This window comes from Colossoma macropomum, unplaced genomic scaffold, assembly GCF_904425465.1.
Source record: "Colossoma macropomum unplaced genomic scaffold, Colossoma_macropomum, whole genome shotgun sequence".
Lineage (NCBI taxonomy): Eukaryota > Metazoa > Chordata > Actinopteri > Characiformes > Serrasalmidae > Colossoma > Colossoma macropomum.
Window position 1 is genome coordinate 32,160,457 of NW_023494786.1, and position 20,201 is coordinate 32,180,657.

The 20,201-nt window shown below is 41.3% G+C and overlaps 1 protein-coding gene across 1 annotated transcript in view; it reads right to left on the minus strand.

The window, feature by feature from the left end:
- kif1ab (kinesin family member 1Ab) overlaps window positions 1-20,201 on the minus strand; it is a 77,192-nt gene that overhangs the window by 10,291 nt on the left and 46,700 nt on the right. Inside the window, exons 27-43 of the mRNA XM_036565365.1 lie at window positions 17,068-17,186; window positions 16,293-16,378; window positions 14,338-14,473; window positions 13,901-14,072; window positions 11,950-12,040; window positions 10,895-11,013; window positions 10,186-10,241; window positions 9,084-9,192; window positions 8,914-8,980; window positions 7,847-7,931; window positions 7,581-7,686; window positions 6,767-6,790; window positions 6,486-6,600; window positions 5,329-5,462; window positions 3,900-3,961; window positions 2,321-2,466; window positions 1,598-1,783 (exon numbers count right to left, since the gene is read on the minus strand). Of these exons, the coding sequence (XP_036421258.1) occupies window positions 1,598-1,783; window positions 2,321-2,466; window positions 3,900-3,961; window positions 5,329-5,462; window positions 6,486-6,600; window positions 6,767-6,790; window positions 7,581-7,686; window positions 7,847-7,931; window positions 8,914-8,980; window positions 9,084-9,192; window positions 10,186-10,241; window positions 10,895-11,013; window positions 11,950-12,040; window positions 13,901-14,072; window positions 14,338-14,473; window positions 16,293-16,378; window positions 17,068-17,186 (1,813 nt within the window). The remainder of the gene's footprint in view (window positions 1-1,597; window positions 1,784-2,320; window positions 2,467-3,899; window positions 3,962-5,328; window positions 5,463-6,485; window positions 6,601-6,766; window positions 6,791-7,580; window positions 7,687-7,846; window positions 7,932-8,913; window positions 8,981-9,083; window positions 9,193-10,185; window positions 10,242-10,894; window positions 11,014-11,949; window positions 12,041-13,900; window positions 14,073-14,337; window positions 14,474-16,292; window positions 16,379-17,067; window positions 17,187-20,201) is intronic.

Sequence of the window (20,201 nt, forward strand, 5' to 3'; positions counted from 1 at the left end):
CACATGATGCACTACAACACCACTGCCATGTCAGGGTCCACCACCCAAATGATATCTGGTTAAGATTAGTCCTGTGGTCACAGACTGACCAGAGATGAATGGGCAAGAGGGGGCCTGACAAATTGTGCATGACAACAGATGGGCTACATTCCCATTGTACACCTAGAGGGCCTTTAAGGCAACTGGCCAGTGAGTGGAAGTTCAAGAAAGGGGTTTCTTTTTTTTTCTTTTTAATTTTTACCCGATTTTCTCCCAAATTTAGTCGTCTCCAATTCCACCCGCTAGTTAGGACTCCCCCAATCACACGACGCTATCAACGCTAGGAGGGTGAAGGCTAACACAGGCTTCCTCCGAGACCTGTGAAGCCAACCACCACTTCTTTTCGAACTGCCGCTCACGCAACGTCACTGGACAGCCGAACGCGCTCGGAGGAAAGCGCCAACCGCCAGATCTGTTACGTCAGCTAACAGATGCCTGCGCTGACTAGCATCGCGCTGAGTGAGTGATGGGGGGAGAAGGAGGGGCCATCCCACCCACCCAGAGAGAGCGAGGCCAATCATGCTCTCTCGGACTCCCGGCTACGGACGGCTGTAGCATCACCATGGGATCGAACTCGCGATCTCCTGATGATACGGGCCAACGCTTAGACGGTTGCGCCACTCGGGAGCAAGAAAGGGGTTTCTAATAAAGTGTATGATAAGTGTTTAACGCTTTATTTTACCCACAAAGGAGGTCAGGTGATGTTGGACTCTAAGGCTCAATCCTATTTCATCCCTCGCACCTACCACTTAGCTCTACCCCTCTGTTTTGTGTGTTCACTCCTAGGGGTCGGGTGTCCCGATTCTTGTTGAGATAGAGGGATAGGGCGAAGTGTTAGGGCTACATGGCCCTCCAAACAGGAGACACACTCCAAACAGAGTGATATGAGGCAAGATGGCTGAACAAGAGACCAAAGAAACCCACAAATGTGAGAATTTTCTGTTAAAATTATGATAACCATCGTATTATCATAGTTTAATGTAGTTTCAATGAATTATGGTCCTAATCATCGCTAATAGTTTGCTGATGTCTCGGTATCTAGTTAGCTCAATTTTCTAGTTCCACCTTAAATGGAGCAGCAGTTACATTTTGGCACCTCAGGCCTCAGAACTGCTGCACCATTTAAGGTCGAATGGAAACGTTCTAACAAGAAGCTGGTGAATATCTGACTTCAGCTTCATATCACTGAAGAATTAGGGGTGGGTGATAATAAATAATTGCCCCCCCCCCAAATGTAACTAAAGCCCAGCAGTGAGGAGCTGAACTTTACCCTCCTCTGCTGTCACTGCAGACTGGCAGGGTCTCCTACAGAGCAGCGCTGGTAGCTGATAATGAAGTAATGCTCTATTTCATTTGAGGGTCCCATTTTGTAGGGAAGATTTCAACCACTACAACTTGTACCTCAGTTCCAAGGGGCAAGGAGACACTCGAAAACAAGGGGTTAGGGGTGAAAATAAGAGATGGGATTGGGTCTTAGAATCAATGCAGAAGTTTTCAAATTCGGTCTTCCAGTGTGTGACTGTGTAACAGTGGGTGATAAGAGGGCAGTGTTGGTCACCTTGGCAGCCAGCTCCTTCTGCCTTTCGTTGGGGCTGTCCAGGCCCAGGCCGCCTGCTGGGTTGAGGCAGGGACTGAGCGCTTTGGGCGACTCCATCAAGTCTTTACTGCACAGAGTGTCTTGACCAAACAGCAGAGAGGCTTCCAGCTTCTCTCTCAACAGCAGGTAGTGCCTCGTCTTCTCAACCTGCCCCCCCACACACAAACGCAAACATCACGGTTACTCAGAGCATCGAAAACTGCAACTTAAAGCTTATATACAACACTTTAAGCATTAATATGGCAGCAAACAACCATTTTCTATGTAAAGACACAGTGGAGTGATTGCATCCTGATCAGAGAATGAAGCCACGCCCCCTCTGTGTGTGTGTGTGTGTGTGTGTGTGTGTGTGTGTGTAATCTGAGCTTCTCTGTTTTTGTTTCATAGCCAGTCCGGCCGCACATGCAAATGTGAAAACGACGGCCCTCCCCATATTTTGTTTTGCCCTCCACAGACAGTGAGCACCCACACAGCATTGAGTGTGCACCTTTTAAGGTGGAACAGGATAATTCGAACAAGAAGCTGAGGCGCCGAATGTAGTCTTAACTGCTCTACCTTTTAAGGTGGAACGGGAAAATTCGAATAAGAAGTTAAGGCGCTGGAGTGTAGTCTAGCTGCTACACTTTTTAAGGTGGAACGGAAAAATTAGAATAAGAACATCTCAACGTCTCAGAATGCTGGTACCTCCTGCAGGAGACTGAGCTTCTCCAGCTCCCACTGATGGTCTAGGATCAGGCTGTCACTGCGTGGCCTCCAGCCGGCCAGGTTCTCCTCCCCACGGACGTACGCCACTGAGGTGTCCAGCACCCGTCTACGCCTCCTCTGCATGCCTGCATAACAAAAACAGAGGTCAGTTGAAGCATTCTTAGCAGATTTACTGACCATCCACTTCACTAGCCATTTTAATGGCTTTCTCTGCCTTATAGCTCCATTATACAGGCGTACAATTACAGACTGTTGTCCATTTGTTGCTGTCCAGTTTATCACCCACCCTCTACCCCATTCATCACTGGTCAGTTTCTGACTACAGGACTGCAGTTTGTCCTGATATTATGTGGGTGGAGGTCCATTCTTAGCACAGCAGTGACACTGATATGGTAGTGTGTGCGGTGCTGGTACAGCACAGCAGTGTTGCTTTGGTTTTTATAAACATTGGTGTCACTGCTGGGTTGAGAGTGGACCACCAGACAAAAGTATCCGGACAAGAGCGGTTCTGTGGTCAGGGATTGACTACTGATGAAGAACCAGAGGATGGCTAACACAAACTGCATCAACATACACTGATCAGTCATAACATTATGACCACCTCCTTGTTTCTACGCTGATTGTCCATTTTATCAGCTCCACTTACTATATAGGTGCACTTTGTAGTTCTACAGTTACAGACTGTAGTCCATCTGTTTCTCTGATACTTTGTTAGCCCCCTTTTACCCTGTTCTTCAGTGGTCAGGACCCCCATGGACCCTCACAGAGCAGGTACTATTTGGGTGGTGGGTCATTCTCAGCACTGCAGTAACACTGACGTGGTGGTGGTGTGTTAGTGTGTGTTGTGCTGGTCTAAGTGGATCAGACACAGCAGTGCTGCTGGAGTTTTTAAACACCTCAGTGTCACTGCTGGACTGAGAATAGTCCACCAACCAAAAATATCCAGCCAACAGCGTCCTGTGGGCAGCGTCCTGTGACCACTGATGAAGGACTAGAGGATGACCAACACAAACTGTGCAGCAGCAGATGAGCTATTGTCTCTGACTTTACATCTACAAGGTGGACTGACAAGGTAGGAGTGTCTAAAGGGGGGACAGTGAGTGGACACAGTGTTTAAAAACTCCAGCAGCACTGCTGTGTCTGATCCACTCAGACCAGCACAACACACACTAACACACCACCACCACGTCAGTGTTACTGCAGTGCTGAGAATGATCCACCACTCAAATAGTACCTGCTCTGTGAGGGTCCATGGGGGTCCTGACCACTGAAGAACAGGGTAAAAGGGGGCTAACAAAGTATCAGAGAAACAGATGGACTACAGTCTGTGACTGTAGAACTACAAAGTGCACCTATATAGTAAGTGGAGCTGATAAAATGGACAATGAGTGTAGAAACAAGGAGGTGGTCATGATGTTATGCCTGATCGGTGTATGAGCTACAGTCTCTAACTGTACACCAGCAAGGTGGAGCTACAACAGAGGAGTGTCTGATGAAGTGGAAAGGGGGTGTATATTAGTGTGTGTCTTCTACTTTTGTTTGGTGATGCGTCTCCTACCTGGACTCCCAGCATCTGCCAGGTGACACAGACTGAGCTCATAAACTCCAGTCACACGATTACTGAAAGACAGAGATACACAAGTAGTCAGTACTTTGTCATGGTCAGCACTTTACAACCAGCCTTCACTTCCTTAATGTGACTTAAATGTGTCAGTTTCACGACTTGTTGTTTCACATTTATATTTGTTTCCCCCTAAAATGTAAGGGCAAGTATAGAAACTCACAAATTACTGTCACAAATACATAAATTCCATTATAGTTTCATAATAGTTTCTGAATTATTTATAGTATTTAAGCAACAACTCACGCATTTCATAGCTGAATAATAAGTTTGCAGTTGTAGGGATTAATATGGATCTGCTATCCCCCTTAAACACACTTCAATTCCTCACCCTCATAACTGCACACTTAATGATGGTTCTTCAAAGGTTCTTTAGTAAAGGAAATGGTTCTATACAGAACCATGAATACTCAAAGAACCCTTTGCATGATTGACTGGTTCTTGGCATTGTTAAAGCATTCTTCAGATTGATGGAGAGTGTGTTTTATATGGTTCTATGTAGAACCCTTTTAAAAAGGGTTCTACATAGCACCAAAAGGGTTCTTGTATTGTTACAGGTTTGGCATCGTAACAATACCAGAACTCTTTTTGGTGCTATATAGAACCATCTAGAGCACATTCTCATCAATCTGAAGAACCATTTTACGATGCAAAGAACCCTTTAGTCATGCAAAGGGTTCTTTGAGTGTTCACGGTTCTATATAGATCCATTTTCTTTACTAAAGAACCCTTGAGGAACCATCTTTTTAAAGTGTGAATGTGTGACATTATAACAATACCAGAACTCTTTTTGGTGCTACACGGAACCAAATACAGCACATTCTCCATCAATCTGAAGTACCATTTCACAATGCACAGAACCCTTTAGGACCATTTTCGTTACTAAAGAACCCTTGAAGAACTCTTTTTAAGTGTGGTTTAAGTGAAAGTGTTCTTCAGATTGACCACAAAGGGTTCTTCTATTATTACAAGCTTGACATCATAACAATAGATGAACTCTTTTTGGTGCTATATAGAACCATCTACAGCACGTTCTCCATCAATCTGAAGAACACTTTTATGATGCAAAGAACCCTTTAATCATGCAAAGGGTTCTCTGAGTGTTCATGGTTCTATATAGAACCATTTTCTTTCCTAAAGAACCCTTGAAGAACCATCACTGTGCATACTGTTTTTATAGTAGCTTCCAGACGTTCACTGTAGTTACAGTGACACTTAATATTAATATAAATAACCTAATAGTTAATTATGAATATGTAATGCTAATAAATGAATAACAAGTACAGCAAAAGTTAAAGCCTTGATAAGAACCTTATGAAAGTAAAAATCATGTTTTTCTGGCACACTGTCACCGGTCAGTCCCTACCTCTCGGAGGGTCTGAGGACTCCGGTGCTGAAGAGGTTGCGGATGGACCGGGACGCGGGAAGCTTTGCATCCCTGGAATAGAACACCATGCAGAAGTCCTTGGTGATGACCGTAGGCTGAGAGCAGTTCTCCATCTGAGGGAAAGTGGAGAGGATTTAAAAAAGGAAACTTTAAAATCTGCCAAACATTTCTGCAACTGTGCTGGCAGGATATTTATAGAAGCCAGCTGGGTACAAACACTTGGCAGAGTCTGCAGAAAAATGACATTGCAGACTATTCACTGTACATGAGGCTCGGCTCCGGTTCCTGTTTATACTGTATAACTACCAGAATTTGGACTCAATCAAGCTCGTTTTCAGGCCAAGAATCCTTTCAGATTCTCTTAATGCATTTTTAGCACTTTGGTCGCGATTAAAACACCTGACTGCTGTTCAGTGCTGTATTATTGCTATAGAGACTATACACTGATCAGGCATCACATCATGAGCACCTCCTTGTTTCTACGCTCATTGTCCATTTTATCAGCTCCACTTACTATATAGGTGCACTTTGTAGTTCTACAGTTACAGACTGTAGTCCATCTGTTTCTCTGATACTTTGTTAGCCCCCTTTTACCCTGTTCTTCAGTGGTCAGGACCCCCATGGACCCTCACAGAGCAGGTACTGTTTGGGTGGTGGGTCATTCTCAGCACTGCAGTAACACTGACGTGGTGGTGGTGTGTTAGTGTGTGTTGTGCTGGTCTGAGTGGATCAGACACAGCAGTACTGCTGGAGTTTTTAAACACCTCAGTGTCGCCGCTGGACTGAGAATAGTCCACCAACCAAAAATATCCAGCCAACAGCGTCCTGTGGGCAGCGTCCTGTGACCACTGATGAAGGACTAGAGGATGACCAACACAAACTGTGCAGCAGCAGATGAGCTACCGTCTCTGACTTTACATCTACAAGGTGGACTGACGAGGTAGGAGTGTCTAATAGAGTGGACAGTGAGTGGACACAGTGCTTAAAAACATCAGAAACCCTGAAAACATCAGATCACATTAGGGCAAAAATCGGATTTGTGTCACTTCACCCTGGTGATGTGAACGTAGCCTCAGTGTAGAGTTACTCTCAGGATGTGTTTTCAGAGGAAAGCACTGGAGACGGACTCTGCTCACCTCCAGGTACGCCGAGAGGGTGATGTAGATTTTCTCTCCGTAAGGTGTGACCCGGTTCAGCAGAAGAGAATTGTGCATGGAGCTGTCCCACGCCGCCTCGAAGCGGTAAAACGTCCTGCAGGCCATCCCAAAGGGACAAACAATACATTACAATTCAAAATATGATATCAGCCTCTGTGCAGTGTTACTGATCTTGGTTTTTGTTTCAGCCATTTTCATTACTAAAACAAAATTATATAAATGAAAATGCAGCACAACAGAGGAAATGGAAAAAAAAATACCTATGGTCAATTCCCAAGGACACACTGAGAGGAAAAAGCGAGAAACATTACAGAATTAGTGTTAGAGAATTAGAAATGAGTTAGAAAGCTCAGCTTTGTACTCTTCTCTCTTCACCAGAGAGAATCAGAGAGACATTCAGTCAACTTTTGTCTGTTACACTGCAAAAAATGATGTCTTAGTGAGTGTAAACTTCTGAAATGTAGTCAATATATCCACTATTTCTCATTATGAGACTGTTGTAAGAATATTGTGAGATTATTTAACTTATTTCTAGACATTTTTACTTGTTTTTAAGCAGTTTTATCTTATAAAAGTGTCTTATTTCATTGTCAGATCATGTTACTTGTTTTAATCATTATTTCTTGAAATGAGCAAAATTATCTTCATTATTTCTCAAAACAAGTAAACTAATCTGCCAATGGAATAAGACACTTTCACCAGATAAAATCACTTAAAACAAGTAAAAATGTACAGAAACAGGTGGAATAATCTTATAATATTCTTACAACAGTCTCATAATGAGAGATATTAGATTTATTCACTACATTTAAGACGTTTTCACTTGTTAAGATATTATTTTTTGCAGTGTAAAGCTTATTGCAAGTAAGAAATCTTTGGCATTAATTAAAAAAAAAATCGATAAGCAGCAAAGCAATAAACATTATTGGTAAGCGCACAGACATTACTATAAGAACAAACATTAGGCGAGAATGCAGATGATTTTAGGAGCAGCAGGGGACACTTTCTGAACAGGTCTGGTGTGTTTCCGTCCTGTGCTGAGCTCTTAAGGTTATGGCGATGTTGGATTTATACCTGTCATCATAAGAGGGCCTTATGTAGCCAGCAGACAGGATGTTGAGGGACAGGATGTTGGGGTCGATGATGGTCTCGTCTGCCTCGGGTGTGTTACGGATCCGTCCTGAAAGAGAGAGAAAGACACGCTGAGTCATCTCAAACTCTGCAGTCACACACGCTCCACGTACCAGACTGTACTCGCCTCTCTGACACACGCACAACAACAAAACAGTGACTACGAGATTAAGAGAAGCTGTTCTGATTAGAAACCTGTGGTCACTCACCGATAACCAGCTCCTTAACCTCCTTCCATTCAATGTCACTGCCCGTTTCATGGGCTATCGTCACTGTGATTCTCCTTTGGATGCCCTGCAGAAATGTTTTCACAAGTTAACAGCACTTTCAAGAAGCCAACCTCATAGCAAATGCAAGAAACTGCACAACCAAGAGTTTTTTATCCAGTAACTACTACAAATTATTCAGTAACTACTTACTGAATAATGTGTACTTACTTGGCGATAGCACACTTTATTGCTTTTATACAACAGTGAAATAAATAAAGTAATAAATTAATAAACTGGGTCGTGAACGCGGCGTTTAATATGTTTTAATGTTCGCAGTTCCTTCACCAAATTATAGTTCCTTAACGAGCAGCTTGTTGCTACGTCAGAGTAACGAGCTCCGCCCACTCACTGCTCAGTCTGCTGTAAGCCTCGCCTTTTGAAGTACAGACTGAGCCATAAAACTGCCGCAATATCAAGTTCAGCTCAGTTGTGTCAGTTTTCGCCAGATCAGTATTAATGTTGTTTTGTTCCAGCCAGTCTGTGAAGCATCTTACAGCCCGTTTAGTTTGGCGAATGGTGTTGGGTTCATTTCTGGCTGATTCCAGGTTGTTTAGCTGTTCTTCTGTCTCAGCTGCCGACTGAAAAGCTGCTCAGTGGTGATGACAGTTTGGGAATTTAGTGTCGTCTCATCTTCAGAGTCTGACCAAATCGGCTGTCGGTCAAATGTGATCTTAAAAGTGTCCGTTTTCTGGTTGTGGCAAAGTAAGAAGTAAAAACGTGCAAATGTCTTGAGCGTCTCCTACAGCGGAGTGATACAGTGTTCGTGAAAAACCTGTGATGTTATGGTGAAATAACAGCACAGTTAGAACGCTTCTCAACCAATCAGCTTGCTTGCCTGGAACCAACTGTTGCATAATATAAAACTAATATGTAGTTTCAGTGAGGAACTGAAATTTGGACCCACGTATAGGTTCTTGCACTATTAGGGGTTAAACTGAACTCTACACAAGGAGTTAAACTGTGAAAATCTGTTGATTAATATTCAGTAAGTCAGGGTCAGTGCTTACCTGGTGCAGTAGGAATGTCCCGTGGCAGGGCATTCCTCCTCTGTGATCAACCACAGCTGGGATGTAGCTGGAAAAGGCAAAAACAACATGAAATATAAGTGCTCTGTCAGGCAGACACTGACACTGCAGTAATACCATCTGACTGATCTCAGCTGGGTTCAGATACTCACTCTCCATTAGCTTCGAGCTCACAGATCTCAAAGAAAGCCATGAGGTCGTATTTGCAGTGGCATGGTCCAGCAGAAGAGCGGGTCATTGCACTCAGTTTGGTGGCAGGCACTGCAAAGAGAGAAGGCATCATTAATATGAATAAGAATATACTGCAAAAAATAATATCTTAACAAGTGAAAACGTCTTAAATGTAGTGAATAAATCTAATATCTCTCATTATGAGGCTGTTGTAAGAATATTATAAGATTATTCCACCTGTTTCTGTACATTTTTACTTGTTTTAAGTGATTTTATCTGGTGAAAGTGTCTTATTCCATTGGCAGATTAGTTTACTTGTTTAGAGAAATAATGAAGATAATTTTTGCAGTGTAAGTGTTCCTACAAGCTTCTTCTCATTGATAAAAATGTAATTATTTTACTTTAAAAATGACATATTATTAATATTAGCAATTAACAATAAACAATGATTATTAATGTTGTTGGCAAAAAAGGATAGAATCCCTTTCAAACAGTAAAGTTTAACAACTTAAAGTGCTTTACAAACAAATATAACTGAAAACAATGCTACACTGCAAAAAATGACATCTTAACAACTGTAAACATCTTAAATGTAGTCAATAAATCTAATATTTCTCATTATGAGACTGTCGTATGAATATTGTGAGATTATTTAACTATTTCTATACATTTTTACTTGTTTTTGAGCAGTTTTATCTTATAAAAGTGTCTTATTTCATTGTCAGATCATGTTACTTGTTTTAATCTTTATTTCCTGAAATGAGCAAAATTATCTTCATTATTTCTCAAAACAAGTAAACTAATCTGCCAATGGAATAAGACACTTTCACCAGATAAAATCACTTAAAACAAGTAAAAATGTACAGAAACAGGTGGAAAAATCTTAGAATATTCTTACAACAGTCTCATAATGAGAGATATTAGATTTATTGTCCACATTTAAGAAGTTTTCACTTGGTAAGATGTTATTTTTTGCAGTGTATTTTATAAATGAGTAAAATAATAATAAGCCACCTATTACATATTTTATAAGATCATATAAATCTGAGTAAATGTTGTTTCCTCCAGCACAGAAAGGCTCACCTGGTTTGGATAAAGGCATCACCCGGGGGAACTGCCTTCTGGACGGGCGTAGAGGACTGTTAACACAGCAAGATTTAGAAGTGTTACTACATCTCTTAAAAACAGATGGTTCTTCAAGGGTTCTTTAGTAAAGAACCATTTAGAACCATGGACACTCAAAGAACCCTTTGCATGAATAAGGCGTTGTTTGCATTATGAAATGTAGAACCTTTTTGCAAAGGGTTCTATATAGCACCTAAAAGTGTTCTTCATATCGTACTTATAGCAGACCCTTTGGGGCACTTTATAGAACGCTTTGCATGATTAAAAGGTTCTTTGAATGAATAAATGGCTCTTTGGGCTGAGGGAGAATGTCTTGTGTATGGTTCTATAGAGAACCTTTTTGAAAAGCGTTCTTTATAGCTCCCAAAAAGGTTCTTCTATTGTTATGATGTCAAGCTTGTAACAATAGAAGAACTCTTTAGGGTGCTGTATAGAACTATAGAACTGCTCACTAAAGTGTTGGTGCTAAACAAAAAAGGTTCTATATAGAACCACCTTAAGCACATTCTTCATCAGTCTGAAGAACCCTTTCGTGATGCAAAGAACAATTTCTTTACCTCGAAGAACCGTCTTTTTTTTAGAAGTGTACATTAAACTACTGTCTGGTGAGTGAAGTGCAATAACATGAAACGATGAAATCAGAGTATTACCAAGAACCAGTTCTCACCTGATGAGATCTTTACAGAGAGGAGGGAAGGGCTGCTTCTGGTAGTGCCCGAATACCTCAAAAACTATGGGCTGACTCTTGATGTACTCCACAAAAGACTTGGTGACCTCAACCGTGATCTGAAACATCACCACAAACATGAATCACACGCTGAGTTTGGCTTTAATCGAGACTTTCATAGAGACTAAGGCCCAGTCCCATTTCACCACTCGCCTCTACCACTTAGCCCTACCCCTCCGTTTCCGTGTTCATGTCTAGGGGTAGGGTGTCCTGATTCTTGTTGAGATAGAGGGGTAGGGTGAAGTGTTGGGGCTACATGACCCTCCAAACGGAGGTTTTTCAGAGACTCCAAACAGAGAGTTATGAGAAAAAAAGAAAAACTGGCAAGATGGCTGAACAAGAGACCAAAGAAACACACAAATGTGAGAATTTTCTCTATTAAAAAATTACAATAACCACTGTATTATCTTAGTTTAATGTCGTTTCAATGTATTATGGTCCTTTTCTTCATAACAAGCATAAAAAATCACTAGTATTATGCTGATGTCTCGGTAGCTAGTTAGCTAAATTTCCCGCTCCACCTTAAATGGTGCAGTAGTTACATTCTGGCACCTCAGGCATCAGAACTACTGTATTATTTAAGGTGGAACGGGAAAATTCGAACAAGAAGCTGGTGACTATCTGACTTCAGCTTCACTTCACTGAAGAATTAGGGGTGGGTGATAATAAATAATTGCCCCCCCCCTTTGAAGGCATATGATGCCCTAAACGTAACTAAAGCCCAGCAGTGAGGAGCTGAACTTTACCCTCCTCTGCTGTCACTGCAGACTGGCAGGGTCGCCTACAGAGCAGCGCTGGTAGCTGTTAATGAAGTGATGCTCTTTTAGTTTGAGGGTCCCATTTTGTAGGGAAGATTTCAACCACTACCCTGTAACTCAGTTCCAAGGAGACACTCAAAAACAAGGGGTGGGGTAAAAATAAGAGATGGGACTGGGCCTAAACCTGAAACTTCACTCCTAGCCAGCAGTTTTTGATACTACAGGTTTCTTGCTTACATTCTGGACGTGGTAGAACCCCAGTGGAGGTCCCCTGCCTGTGTTCTTCAAGGGTTCGGTGGAGAAAGCCTCGTCATGCCTGTGGATGAAGCTGAAAGCACAATACATTTTAGCATTAAATGCTCCAGTCAGCCCACAAATCCACATTGACAGGAACGTTAGATCTTCTAAATAAACTAAACACTCAGAAAAGATGGTTCTTCAAGGGTTCTTTAGTAAAGAAAATAGTACTATATAGAACCAAGACCACTCAAAGAACCATTTGCATGATTGAAGGGTTCTTTGAATTGTGACAGTGTTCTTCAGATTGATGAGGATGTGCCGTAGATAGTTCTAAATAGAATCTTTTTGAAAAGCGTTCTACATAGCACCCAAAAAGGTTCTTCTATTATTCCAAGCTTGACATTGCAACAATAGAAGAAACATTTTTGGTGCTATATAGAACCCTTTTTAAAATGGTTCTATATAAAAGTATCTACAACACATTCTCCATCATAATGAAGAAGAACCATGTATTGATGCAAAGAACCCTTCAATCATCAAAGAGAAAGAACCCTGTAAGAACCATTTATTTTAAGAGTGTATAGAACCCTTGGCAGGCTTATATCCTTCTTCGCATGGTGAAATGGTTCTTCAGATTGGTGGAGAATGTGCTGTAAAAGGTTCTTCTATTATTACAAGCTTGAAATCGTAACAACAGAAGAACCCTTTTTGAAGCTATTTAGAACCCTCTTCAAAGAGGTTCTTTATAGAACCATCTACAGCACATTCTCCATCAATGTGAACAACAACCATTTAATGATGCAAAAAGAACCCTTTGTTCATGCAATGGGTTCTTTAAATGTTTATGGTTCTATATAGAAACATTGTCTTTACTAAAGAACCCCTAAAGAACCATCTTTTATTAAGAGTGTGTTTCTTTACATTATCATATCTACATCTTATAAAACCATCGTCATTTTAAAATTAATAACTGAATAAACGTCTAAGATTTGATAGGTTAAACTAATGAACTTCATCTCTTTTCACTTTTTAGAATGCATGCATTGGGGTGGGAATCTCCAGGCACCTCACGATTCGATTCAATTACGATTCAGAGGCTGCGATGTGATTATAAAACGATTATCTTATTTTTCTATACAGGATTTCTATCTTCTCACTGTGAAAAGGCAAAGAGAGAGATTTAAGACGAACATTTGGAGACGAACGGACTTATTCGCATTTATAAGCAGCGCAGTTGAACCTGCAATGAGAGACTGTCAAACACTAAAAAGTTGTGAAGATTAAGTCAACAAGAAAATTCGAACAAGAAGCTGGAGAATGAGAAACTGACTTCGTAAAACAGTCGAACGTTGAGAGACATTTTACAAGAAACTGTTCTACCTTTGAGGAAACGTGTCCTGGCGAAGACGGGAGGAAAGCGGCTACAGCTAAAGCTTAAAGCAGAGCGAAGTAAATCTGTGTTTTTGTTTATATTTTTTAAGCTGTACTACGACATCATCACATACTGAGACATACTGGACATTAAATGTTGTGGCTCCCAAGGTGGTTTGATTTGTGTTGAAAGGACAAAATGGCTCTTCTTAACATTTGTGTTGTGACTCCTGTCCTAACCTGGCTTTAATGCAGAGGGAGCCGGTCGGATTTCTCGCTCATCCAGTTGTGTTTTTGTTATGTGCCGCCACAGACTGTCCGGGCGCTGCACTTACCCACTTCCAGTTCCGCCTTTTGCGTTCCGTCAACATTACGTTATAAATTAAATATTCAGAAAATCGATTTTTGACATTTGTGAATCGATTCAGAATCGTCCACGTCCGCATCGCGATGCATCTAAGAATCGATTTTTCCTCCACCCCTAGCATGCACGGTAACACAGCATGCGTATGCAGCGTACAGACACATGAGTGTGTGTCTCTGTCCTCTTTCCCTGTGCTCGAATTCAGAGTCTTACTTGAACTGGCAGAATATGTCTGCGTATTCGGCGGAGATGCTGGACGCCTGCAGGACGGTCACTCTGAAGGTAAAGGTGCTGCCAATCTTCAGGTGCTGGAACACTTTGTCCTGCATTGTGTCCCCCGAGACCTCCAGAGTTTTCACAGGACTGCCAGGAACATCAGGACTATCTGCAAGACAACACAGCAAGAGACACATCACACACTCTGAACCACTTACAGACAGGAAGATAGAAGAACTGATCACCTGCATAATTTACTATATAATATGTAATTATGTAATCACATTTAAATAGAACAGCAAAACAAAAGCAAATACATTTGACTTTCGATCCTGAAGGAACTTGCTTAAGAACAACTTGCATGGAAAAATGAGCTCATCACGTATTTTTCTCATTACAGTGAGTAAAATAGTGTCATTTCTTTGGCTAATTACCTGTGCAGGTGTTGTTGTTGACCTCGTCAGCTGAGAGACTTATTTCAGAGTTTTGTCCCTCTCCCTCTACAATCCGCAGCTCCTCCTGCGATGTGTTGGAGTGGGACATCCCCCCGGAGCAAGAGTCCGTCTGAAACTGAGACAAAAAGGTCAGATTTGATTTCAGGTCGGGGTCTTAGGCTACGTTCACACAGCAGGTAAAAGTGGTACAAATCTGATTTTCTCACTAAATCTGATTGTTTTGTTTGGCTGTTCAGATTATCTTTTAAATGTGATCTGTATGCAACATCAGTCTGAACAGATCAGCTCCTAAACTGACCCGCATACAAAAGAACAGAGCGTCACGCTGCTTCACGGCTCATCCAGAGGTAAACAATCACGACTGCCAACGAGCGCCAGTCGCTCCCGGAGGATCAGCTTCATCTTCACCAGCATCACAGGAGCCACCATGAAGCTTCACTGACTGACAGCTTGGCTCATCACCCAGAATGTGTTCGAGCCGTAAAAAGGGCGTGGCCACTTCTTTGGTTCTCCTCGGATTCTTTAAACTTTGCTTTCAGACTTTTATCTGTTCTTTGACGCTGCAGCCTCGTTCTCCTGCGGCCGCGTTCGGCATTTCTTTCTAAATCTCTTCAAACTCGGAGGGTTTTGGATGAGTCTCTTCTAGTTTTTGGTACAGAAATATCACCCCAAATGTTTTTAGTCTCAGCAGCGCGAAATGATGATGAATGTGGAGCTGGATTGACGTAAAAACCGCATGAATTCCGATCTGGCTGTTCAGACTGAGCCGCACTGCTGCAGATCAGATACGTATCGGATTTCAGTACCACATACTAAAGAGCTCAAATCAGAATGTCAGATTCAGTGTGTTTATCTGTTCACACTGACACACAGACACACATCTGAGTCACACATGAAGAAAAAGGTGAGATTTGGGCCACTTTAACCTGCTGTGTGAACAAAGCTTTAAGTGCTGTTAGATTAACTGATTATTGTACTCGTGGTGGAGTAAAGTGCAGATTAAGCTGTTGTAATATATCATTGCCATCCAAAGAAAAACATTTCTCTCTAATTTTTCTGATTTGTAGTTTTCTACATCATTCGAGCAGATGATTTTACATTGTGAGACAATTTCATGATGAATGGACCAACAGTGCTGCTCCAAAATGGCCTGGAACAAAATCTCTTTACTACATTAAGAGTAAAGAACATTTTTGTCTCTCCTGTAAACTTACACTCTTAAAACAGGTGGTTCTTCTAGGGTTCTTTAGTAGAGAAAACAGTTCTATATAGAACCATAAACTCTTAAAGAACCCTTTGCATGATTAAATGGTTCTTTGCATGGTGACATGGGTCTTCAGAGTGATATAGAACCATCTACATCACTCTGCAATCTGAAGAACCCTCGGGAAATGGCTCTTCAGATTGATGGAGAACATGCTGTAGATGGTTCTATATAAAAGCTTTTTGAAAATGGTTCTATATAGCACCTAAAAGGGTTCTGCTTTATAGGTACAATATCAAACTTGTAACAACAGAAGAACCCTTTTTGGTGCTACACAGAACCCTTTTCAGAATTGATGGAAAAAGTGCAGAACTTTGCTACAGATGGTTCTATATAGAACCGTTTTGAAAAGGTTCTACACAGCACCCAAAAGGTTCTTCTACTGTTACAAGCTTGACAATAAAAGAACCCCTTTGGGCGCTATAAAGAACCCTTTTCAGAAAAGTTTCATATAGAACCATCTACAGCACACCAATCTGAAGAACTCTTTCATGACGCAAAGAACCCTTTAATCATGCAAAGGGTTCTATGAGTGTTTATGATTCTATATAGAACTATTTTCTTTACTAAAGAACCCTTAACGAACCACCTTTTTTAAGATTTTGGAGATGCTTGTTTTTCTTTGGACAGTGACGACTTGCACATCCTAAAGGATTTAAAAATCACAGACCTTCTCAAACTGCTGGTCCTCGAAGGAGATCTTTGCGGTTCCTGACTGCCGAACACCTGAGCCGTAGTCTGGAGCTTCTTCATCAGCTGTGAGGAGAAGATAAAGAGCTGCTGAGAGCCAGTTAAGCTTTCATTAAGGCTGCATGACTGAAAAATATTATGTTCATTTTCAGTTTAAAGCAAATATGAAGAGAGGAAAGCAAACATTAAGTGTTGTCCATCTCCCAAATAAAGGTACTATACTGTCACTGGGGCAGTGCCCCTCTTGTCACTGGGGTGGTTCCCTCAAGGGACCATCTCAGTACCTTTAGTCAGGGAACATAACTGAACCATAATCCACTGAAATGATATGTTCTAAGCTGTACTGACTCCACACACCCCGTCTCGTCTCCAGGCTTTTATTTTACTGTTCTGTTTAAAACATTCGGTTATGAAAAGGTACAAATACGAACTTTTCACCTGGAAACACTTATTTAAGGTTCACAATCAGACCTTAAAGCCACTGTTGTACCTTTGAGGGTACGTTATATTGTTTGTACCCTAATGAACGAAAAATGTACCTGTAGAGAACCTTTATTTGTAACAGCGTAGAAGCTCCACTCGTACCACCTGTACCATAAAAACTGAACCGAACTGTTTCTGCGCTGATTCTGAATAGGATTTCTCAAATCTTTAAAATCTACTTCACACTCAGCTCATCTAATAATATTTAAGTGCAACAAATGTGGTATCAATGTGACAAATGTGCCACATTCCGAAAAATGAACTGCTCCTACCTGAGATGGCCTGCACCGCCACCCGCAGGAAGCCTTTCACCTCGCCCTTCTCGCTCACTATGGCCACCCGGTGCACCAGCGGTACAGGATACAGCAGGTTGCTCAAATACACGAACGCCCTGCAGAGAGGAGGAAGGAGAGCGGGAGGGGTGCAGAGGTTTGGGAGGTTTGGAATAAGGTACGAGAGGTGGTGGGAAGACACAAGAACAAAATCAGTTAGGATGGAAAGAGCAGCGCAGGACGAGAAAAGAAAAGGTCAGTTTTGAAGGTCAACGCAGCCACACTGCCACGGGACGACACAATACTGAGACGCAAAAAAAGCAACTGAACAAGAAGCTGCTCCAGCAAAAGCAAACAAAAAGTGCCCATTTACATCTGCTGCTCGTCTCTCAACACCCGGTGAGCCGGTGGGATCTCTGTTTTCTGAGCAGGGCTGGTGAAGCGCCCCAAAATGCATGTTTGGAGGACGACTACACCAAAAACCTACACTCTGATGGTGGATTATTTTTTACTTTATTTCTGATTTGATTTCAATTTCATTTGAAATTCTTTTGACTTTTTGATTTGATGTCTTGATTTATTTACGATGTATTTTGCCTTATAATTTGATTGCATCTGATTTCTGATTTTGATTTGATTTCACAATTTATTCCTTGACCTTACACATAAATTTTCACGTTTGTTGAGGTTATTTCACTCATTTTGCATTTATAGTATGTCATCTAGTATTCGTTTGGTTAATGAAGCAAGTTAATTAATTGTAAGGTGGGAAGAGGAGGGAATGATGGGAAAGACTGAATAAAACATTCCCTGATTAGTAATCAATAAACTAAACATTGGCTGAGCTAGAGAGCCTCCTAATAAGGTAATATAGGGAAGCAGACTATGGACTGTTTGCGCTGGACTATCTAACGGGGAAAGAGGTTCTGGGCCCACAGAGGGGGCCGTACCAGATGACAGTTTAAGTTACAGCTGAGGGTCACTCTTGTATGTATATGGGGAGCTGTGCAAGAGGACCCTGTAAGGAGGGAACAGTCTAGTAAGAGACCAGAGTGGGTTTAAAAAAAGACATCAGACGCGTTTGGGTTTAAAGGCTACCAAAAAGGTGTAAGGTTTGGACATGATGGGGACTGAAATGGTATGGAATTGTGTAAAAGGGGTGGGGAGATGACCTCATCACCCCAGTGGGCAATAAAAAGTGATGTTTTGAGATGATATTCGCATTCTGGTTGACCGGGAACCATCTTGCCATTCAATGCTCAATAAAGCGAAGGCCTTTTCCTTCCACAAGAACTCAGAAGTCCTTTTCATTTCTGTTTATCCTTTTTCATTTTCGCTGATATTCTTTGATTCTTTTAGTTCTTTTTGAAGATGTTAGATTACAGACAGTTATTAGGGCAAATAGTATAGATAATATTAGAGTTCCTTATAAATGTCCAGACCCTGGGCAAAAAGAGAGAGCTCATAACTCCTCTCACAAACCGGACTCTTTTTGGCACACAGCCGGATTTTAGAAAGGCTACAGCGCCTGAGTGAAGGTAGAGCTGGGTTCAGATTCAGTTCAGCGATAGAGCTGCGAATGACGCAAGTGGACAAAATCTACATTAGACTTCAAGCTACAATCCTCGTTTTGTTCATATTTCAAGTGGAATAATTGATAATTAGCCTGTCAAACGTTTGGAGACACCCAGCTTCTAATAAATGAACAGTTTCCAAAGACTTAAGATGTCACATGATGGTTCTTCAGTAAGGAAAACGGTTCTATGTAGAAGCATGAACATTTAAAGAACCCTTTGCATAATCCAAGCGTTCTCTGTATCGTGAATTGGTCTTTCAGATGGATGGACAATGTGCTATAGATTTTTTGAAAAGGGTTCCACATACCACCAAAAAGGGTTCTTCTATTGTTACAAGCTTGACATCAACAATAGCAGAACCCTTTGTGGTGCAATATAGACGACTTTTCAAAAAGGTTCTATATAGAACCATCTGCAGCACTCTGCAATCTGAAGAACGCTTTCATGATGCAAGTAACCCTTTAATCATGCAAAGGGTTCTTTAAGTGTTCATGGTTCTATATAGAACCACTTTCTTTACTAAAGAACCCTTAAAGAACCATCTTTTTAAGAGTGTAGAAAAACTGCAAAAAGGATGGTTCTTCCTGGGTTCTTTAGTAAAGAAAATGGTTCTACATAGAGCCATGAACACTCAACTGATAGAAAATGAGCATGAATGTGTTATAGACGGTTCTATGTTTACGGTTCTAGGTTTTCTGAAAAAAGTTCTATACAGCACCCTAAAGAGTTCTTCTATTGTTACAAGCTTGACATCATAACAATAGAAATACCTTTTTGGGAGCTATAAAGAACCCTTTTCAAAATGGTTCTATATAGAACCATACAGCATACTCCCTCAACCCAAAGAACCATTTCTCCATGCAAAGAACCTTTTAATCATGCTAAGGGTTCTATAAAGCACCCAAAAGGGTTCTGCTATAGGTACGATATAAAAGAACCTGTTTTGGTGCTATATAGAACCCTTTTCAAAAAGGTTCTACATTTCAAAATGCAAACAACCCCTTATTTATGCAAATGCAAAGGGTTCTTTGAGTGTTCATGGTTCTATAAAGAATCATTTTCTTTACTAAAGAACCCTTGATCAAGCATTTAATCTCCTTGCTGTGATGTCAGAACTTATCAGCACTCGTTTCAAGTGTTTAAACCTCATTGGGGCAAAAAAGAGCCACATCTTTTAAAACTAGTTTGAAAATCATTATTTATCATTATTATTATTATTTAGGTAAAACGTCCTCCTCATACCAAGAAGTACATTTTGATGAACACAAAGCTGAGTTGAAGATACATCTAAAGAATCAGTGCACAGCCGGTATATGTTAATAAAGCCATTGCATGAATTTTTCCAACTTAATTGAAAAATAACTGGAAATCAAATATTACTAACAAAGACAAGGTGTCCCCAAACTTTTGGTGGGCAGTGTAGTTACCATGGTCTACTGAGCTTTAATGCCCAGTGCGCAGCGGCACGGCAGGAAGAGCTGAAGAGCGGCAGGAGGGGAGGAGCTGGAGACAAGATTGGTGAGGCGCAAAAATAGAGCATGCTCAGATAAAGAAAAT